This window comes from Podarcis erhardii, assembly GCF_964252035.2.
Source record: "Podarcis erhardii genome assembly, chromosome: 7".
Classification (NCBI taxonomy): domain Eukaryota; kingdom Metazoa; phylum Chordata; class Lepidosauria; order Squamata; family Lacertidae; genus Podarcis; species Podarcis erhardii.
In genome coordinates this window covers 44,302,809-44,310,045 of record NC_138511.1, presented here as the reverse complement: position 1 = coordinate 44,310,045, position 7,237 = coordinate 44,302,809, and the positions used below count along the sequence as shown (strand labels likewise).

The 7,237-nt window shown below is 49.7% G+C and overlaps 1 protein-coding gene across 1 annotated transcript; it reads right to left on the bottom strand.

Moving 5' to 3' along the window:
• Nucleotides 1-217: 217 nt before the first annotated feature.
• On the bottom strand, nt 218-7,237 carry MC1R (melanocortin 1 receptor). Its single transcript, XM_081872093.1, has one exon. It carries the CDS (start codon nt 6,502-6,504, stop codon nt 5,560-5,562), a length of 945 nt encoding a protein of 314 aa, XP_081728219.1. The 5' UTR covers nt 6,505-7,237; the 3' UTR covers nt 218-5,559.

Here is a 7,237-nt window from a genome sequence, read left to right as displayed (position 1 = left end):
GGCAACATGTCACAGGCAGGGCTTGGATCCTGGCTGGCTCAGGGTTAAGTCTTGCTGTCCACCAAGGCAAAGCTGCTTCTCTCTTTCTTGTTGCTGGATACCAGCGCCCCCCAGTGTCTGGTCTAGGCTTCCCATCTGTATTGACGGCCCTTCCAATCCACAAGCATTTCCACCCCAGAATTATTCTTTCAGAAAGCAGGAAGAGACAGGGTCCAGGGAGGAGGGAGAAATCTCATTTATTTCTTTTTCAATCTAGCTCTTTACTGATAATCCCTTATTCTCAAACTGCATGCACACAAATAGTTCCTATTGGACAATTTTTCCACCTAATGCACAAAGGGTCAGGAAACCAAGCCTTATGAGGAACGATTGAGGGAGCTGGGTATGTTTAACCTGCTAAAGAGGAGACTGAGAAGAGATATGATATCCATCTTCAAATATCTAAAGGGCAGTCACATGGAGGATGGAGCCAGGTTGTTTTCTCCAGCTCCAGAGGGTAGGACCGGAACCAATGGCTTCAAGATACAAGAAAGGATATTCCAATATCCAACTAAACATCAGGAAGAACTTTCTGATGGTACTAAGAGAACAGACTCCTTTGGAAGCAGTGCCGGATTAAATCCTGTGGAGGGCCCTAGGCTGTCGAAATCTCCCCACCACACCTGCTCTAGTGGGATAGCATTGAACTAAGAAGTCCTGATTGTAATTTTCTTTCAAGATCAAATCAATATTATTTTACCTGTTGTCATTGGGCCCCTAAAAGGCATGGGTCCCATAGACCGGTGCCTTCTCTGCCTATGTGGTAATCCAGCATTGCTTGGTGGACTCCTTCCTTGGAGATTTTTAGGCAGAGCTTGGGTGGCCATCTGGCATGGGTGCTTTAGTTGAGATCCCTGCATTGCAGGGGGTTGGAAGAGATGACTCTCAGGACCCCTTCTAACTCTATGATTCTATGAAAACATTTCTAGCTGCAGGTTGGGATAAATTCTGCTGGCTTCTAAGTCCTTCTCCGCTTATTCTTCAGGGCCTGTTCATGATCATCCCATGCCAGCCTCTCTGCCAGGCTTCCTGCCTGCACAGTCCCTCCTACATCTGGAGTGGCAGTAAAATGCAGCCAAGTTCCTAGCAAGGAAAAGCACTCTGAGATCATTCCCCACAGCAGCTGAATTCCCAGAATGGTGGATGTGGCCACTGCCCTAGGGAGTAGCCTTGCCCGAAAGAGGTCTTTCTTTTTTTGCAGAGTGAGCAGCAGGGAGCAGTAATCAGAGATGACAGAGCTTGGAGAAAGGGCTTGCCTGAAGGAGAATCACATCTGGCCTTGGAGAGAGACAAAGGAACTCAAGAGTGAGTGTGACTGTGCAGTGGGCAAACAGCCAGTTCACCCTCTTTCTCAGGTAAAGCACCTGCCTTGGCAAGGAATGGGTACACTGAAAACCATCTAGCCTTAGTATTGTCTGCACTAACAGGCAGCAGCAGCAGCTCATCAAGGTTTCAGGTAGGAGTCTTTTCTCAGCCATACTTGAACCCAGGCATTTCTGCATGCAAAGCTGCTGTTATTTTAGCACTGAACTTAGGTCCTTCCCTAACAAAAAGGTTAGCCACCCTGCCGGAATAATATGAAGCTGCCTTATGCTGCATCAGATGATTGCCAGCTTAGTACTGTCTCACTGACTGACAGCAGCTTTCCAGGGTTTTAGGCAGGAGACATTCCCAGCCTTACCTGAAGACACCAGAGATTGAACAGGGGAGAAGAGGTCCTCTACCACTGAGCAATGGTGCTTCCCTGGATGGGGACATAGAACCAGCTCAGGATGTTTGCCCAAGAGGACCTGAAGGGCAAAGGCAGCGAACACCAGTGCCACCTCCAGGCAATAGATGGTGCCCACATTCCAGAACAACCAGGCTGCTGCATAGCAAGGGGTGGGGGGAGAGAATGCCACAGAACATGTATGTGTCTGCTGCTCAGGAGCTTGTGAATGGAGGGAGGGGTAGAAGGGATGCTCTGGATTGCCAGCCTGCCACATGAGTGACAGACTTGCACATGGAACTTTTATGCCATTGCCAAGGGATGCTCCATATGCATGATACATCAGGTGCATGGGCAATGGGTAGGCATGTGAGGCAGAGGTGGACATGCAAAGGACCCTGTGATTTTGTTCTGGTGCCTCAGCTGCAGCCCACTGACAGGAGACAGGAGGGAAATGAGGCCCTCTTCCCTCCCAGGGGGAGTGGCGTGTCAGAGACTAGTCAGACTGCTGAATGCCTGGGAGTAGAACCCAATTCCCCCCCCCCCCCCGCCCCCATAGGCATGACTCATTGTGGCAGAGCTCAAACAAAACAAAAGCCCCTGGTCAGATGGAGCTCTCACTTCTTAGAAATAGTTCCAGCCCCCTTGCAACTTCCACTCCCACACGGAACCTGCTAGCTGAACATTTATGCCACATGCACCACAAAAACCTACAAAATATTGTGTAGCAGATAATAAGAAGGTGGAATAAAAGTGCTGTGTGCTTCTCCCCAGCATTCTGTATTTGTGTGTTTGTGTCTGAGAATGCACACAGTTGGTGCATATGAGAAAGACAACACCCCACAAAAAATACCCACTGAACTTGCTTCTTATACAGTGTTGCAAGTGAGTTGTTATGCTCTCCGGAATACACCTTCTAACAAGCCATTCATCTCTCCTCCTGTCTCCCTCATCCTGACTCATGATTTGTATTCTGCACAATGTGGCTTAGCGCAATGGTTCCCAAACCACTCAGGTCCTCAGAAAATGGTTAATGGTGTTGTCTGTCTGTTGAAGCAATTGTGTTGTGCTGTACTAGATGCTGTGTGATTTTTAATTGCATTTTTAAATCACATCCTTGTATTCCACTGAATTCAAATTGTAATACAATATAATAAACAAAAGAAGCAATTAAAATGCAGTATGAATCTTTTATGCAATAGATGTGCTGTCTCTTGCCTTTAACCACAAATCCACAGAAATGCCGTAAACCAGTTTGGGAACTCTTGGCTCAGATGCTTTTAGAATCACAGCATCAGATAGGACTTTGAAGGCTGCTTAGCCCCACCTCCTGCTCCTGCCCTACGGGGCCTGCAATGCAGAATATAATTACAACAACCCTGTGAGATGGCTGCTCAACCTCTTCTTGAGTGAAGAAGAACCCACCAGCTCCCAAACCACTGCTGAACAGCTGCCACTATCTGGAAGGCCTTCCTCATGTTTCATTGAAGTCTACTTTTCTGCCTTTTCCAGCCACTGATTCTGGAGCAACAGAGAAGAACTATCTTCTGTGTGCGACAGCCCTTCATGTGAATGGGAGACAACTGTCCTTCATCGGACTTGGATTTCCTGGTCACCCACTTCTGGTGGGCATGCTCCCAGAGGCATTTGTAGGGTCCCTTGCACCCTTGGCAAGGAGCTGTATTGATGCCACCCCCATCACTTCACTGCACACTTTTGTGCCATGGTGTGAGAAGGATGGGAAGCTTCTGCCATGTTTGATCTCACTGTAACAACGGTGTTGTTTCACCACACACATGCATGTCATACACTCCATAGCCAGACAGGTGATTTTTGTGCACCTGCCCAGGCCTGTGCCCCAGAGGGAGCCAGTTTCACCAACCCCTAGGTACACCTGTGCATACTTCAGAATACACATTCCTGAAGGGAGGGAAGTCTGACCAACAGCTGCTAGCCAATGGAGGCTATGTGTAGCTTCCCTGCGCATAAAGTCATTGCCATCTGGTTGGCCACTATGGGAGGCAGTATGTTAGAATACAGGGCCTGTTGGGTTCCCAGCAGGGCTCTCCTTGTGCTTTTAGGAGTTTGCTCCTGATATCTTAGGAAAGAACCTCAGCTCAGACCTACAGTATGCTTTTAAGAGCAAACCTTAAGATCAAAATCGGCAATGCCACTGAAGTTTGTTATTATGTGGCACGGAATAAGAGTTTGCCCAGTTGGTAAAGCTCTGCATGTAAATAGCAAGGCTCTTTTCTGGATTTAGAGTCATTTCTTTAGGAGGGCTATGCTACTGTCCTGTCTACTAGGGGTGATGCCTGGAATGAGCTATGGCTTGTCTTGTTTTGTATGGAAGCATCACTATGGCACAGGTCCAGACAGGGATATGTGTGTGAGGTTCCTTACAGGCAACTCCCATCTGTGACATATGATGCAACACTAGGAGGCTCCTGTGCTTTGGGCACCATGAATCTGAAGACTGACTCCTACTTTAATTAGCATGTTCTGAAAAGGAACTACCAGTAATTTAGATAGGATTGTGAGTCCCTGATGCTTCCTCCAGGCTTGGCCCAAGGTAGCCCAGCCACCAGGTAAGGGATGCTACAACCACCTATTGCAGGACATGGAAACCGGAACAAGCAGAGATCCACTCAGAGAGATAATCTCACATAAGCACAGAGCATCACTCAGGCCTATTTTTCAGTGAAAGGACAATGTTGTAAGAATTCTGGACAAAGGGTTGAGATATGGGCAGAGGCACCATTTTGCAACTTATTGAGTTGCATTGATTTGTAGAGACTGCAAACATGAAGTCAGAAGACGGAGGGAGGGAAGTCCTCTGAAACACAGTCAGAGGCTGCCAGTCAGGTCTTATGAGAATGCAGGGGGACATATTTGCAGCATCTGAAATTTTAGGGCGTGTCCTTCCCAGTGCTGAAATGGCTTTAGGAAAAGATGTCCACATCTCTAAACTGGACTCCCCACCCTGTACTCCTAGACAGGTAGAGCCCTCCTGCGGTTGCTCAGTTCACAAGGGGCACACATACTCTGAAACATTCCTCTTTATTACCCTGCAAAGCTCCTTGACATACAAAACACATATTTAGGCTGTGCACACATTACTGGCTTAAAACACAGTGAGGCCGTATCTTTACACAAGTCAAATCGGAGCTGGTTTGGGGGGTGGGGTGGGGAATGCATCAAAACACAGCATTTCCTCAGAAAGGAGAGGATCAATATTGGTTGTGGTTAACATCACTTGTATGCCACTTCCCAAACCAAAGGTTGTTGTGCACTGGATGCGGCGCAATTGGGAGTGTGTACACAGACACAGACACACACACACACACACACACACACACACACACACACACTTTCCCTTCTTCTGCATTGGGAAAATGTTGCTGCACCTGCCATTGTCATCCTCACCCTCTGCTCTGCACACCTTGATGGGAACGCCCTGGAGCGCTCACAGAGGAAGAACAAATGGTTTCCCTAGATCACTAGCAAGGAAATAGCAGAGTTATACAACATCTCAGCCATGCCTCTAGGCTGAAGGCAGTCAGGAAGCAAAAGAACGCGCGCGCGCGCGCACACACACACACACACACACTTTGTTTCCTCCTTCTGGCCGTGGGATGTGGCGAACGCTGCCTGGCACCTCCTCCCAGAAGCTTCCTCTGCTTGCCCATCCCCAGTGCCACCAGGGGGCGCTGAGCTCCCAATTGCAAAGTGGCTGCCTCTGCTGCCTCTGAGGAGGGCAGGAGAGCCCCAGTGGCTACTTGCACCCTCAGACCCCCACTGCCGCCTGCTCCTTACCAAAAGCATAAGACCACCTCTTTCAAAGTCCTCCTGAGCTCCTGGCTCCGGAAGGCGTAAATTATGGGGTCCACCACAGAGTTGCAAATGAGGAGGATGAGATAGAGGTTGAAGTATCTGAAGTAGCAGTTGCAGGCGGGCTTCTCAGGGCAGGTGAGGATGAGGATCAGGTGAAGGAAGAAGGGGCCCCAGCAGATGAAGAAGACGCCTAGCAGGATGGTGAGGGTGATGGCCCCTCTCATGCTAGTGAAGTGGGGCGCCGACTGCTTCCTTTGCAGGCTGGAGATCCTGCGGGCGTGTTGGTGAGCCAGGCTGAACATGTGGATGTAGAGGCCCATGATCAGGGTGATCATGGAGAGGAAGAAGATGACCAGGCAGAGGATGACCGCCTTGCCATCGTAGGCAATGAAGATGGTGCTGGAGATGCTGCTGACCACCCAGACAACCACGATGATGGTGACGGCCCTCTGGATGGTCATGATGCTGTGATACCGCAAGGCGTAGAAGATGGTGATGTAGCGGTCAATGGCGATGACGCCGAGGAAGGAGAGCGAGGACATCAGGGAGCTGCAGATCAGCATGTCCATGGCGTTATCCAGGTGCATCACGGTGGTGGGCTGCACAACCATCATCTCATGCTCCAGCAGAAGCATGAAGAGGGTCTCCACTAGGTTGCTGACGCTCACCAGCATGTCTGACACAGCCAGGCAGCAGATGAAATAGTACATGGGCGAATGCAGGTTCCGGTTTTTGACAATGGCGGCCACCACTAACAAGTTCTCCACAAAGCTCAGGATCCCCAGGGTCAGGAAGAGTTCGCCAGGGATCACTACCTGCTGGCTGCTTGTGCAGAATGTCTCATTGGTCTGGTTGCTCACGGGAATGCCTGCAGTGGCATTCGGGGGGCTGGGCAGCACCCGCAGGGGTGATGGCACAGACATGGTGGGAATGCTACAGAAAGACAAAGGAGACCCGCAGGATTTTGCAACAGAGTTTTCTCTTGGGGGAGAAGTATATAGTTAGCATGGTCCGGGAACTCACCTGTAGGCTGCGGAACCTGAAAGAAACTTCTGTGGCCACTCTTCCTCCAAGGGAATAGATGGATAGATGTCTCAGAACAGAGCTGTGAGACCAGACATGCTCCACACAAAGTTTTGGGGTGGCAGAGTCAGCAACACGCTTCCAGTGACCCTTCTTTGGCACAATACGCTGGAGAGCCCAACACCCGTGTCTTCTTGGGTTCTGCTCTCTTGTTCCTGGTTTCTTCCTTTGGGTCTCTGTCCCAGAAAAAGAAGAGGGGAGAACTTGCCAGTTTCTTTCTGCCTCTCCCGGCTCTCAATTCCCAAGTCCTATTTTCCTTCCAAGGGTGCCGTTGCTTGATTTGCCTCTTCCCCAAAGTAAACTGATTAGCAGGAGTTCACAGCAAAGAAAGAACCCTTTATCTCCCTTACTTTTAAAGGAATATGCCCAGCTTTCCCATCAGCAGAGGGGCGGAGGGTGATCCACATGATAACAGCCCAGGAGGCGAGGGTGCTGAATGGCAGGGAGAACTTATGAAACTGCCCTTAAAGCCTGGCTGAGTTTTCCTCTTCATTAACATCCTGGTGGCATGATGCCCCCCCCTCCCCATGCCAAGCAAAAGGGGGTCCAGCAGTGAAGCATTACTCACCATCT

What these genes read in the sequence shown, in the direction of transcription:
- MC1R (XM_081872093.1), bottom strand. Translation starts at nt 6,504, where the DNA reads ATGTCTGTGCCATCACCCCTGCGGGTGCTGCCCAGCCCCCCGAATGCC.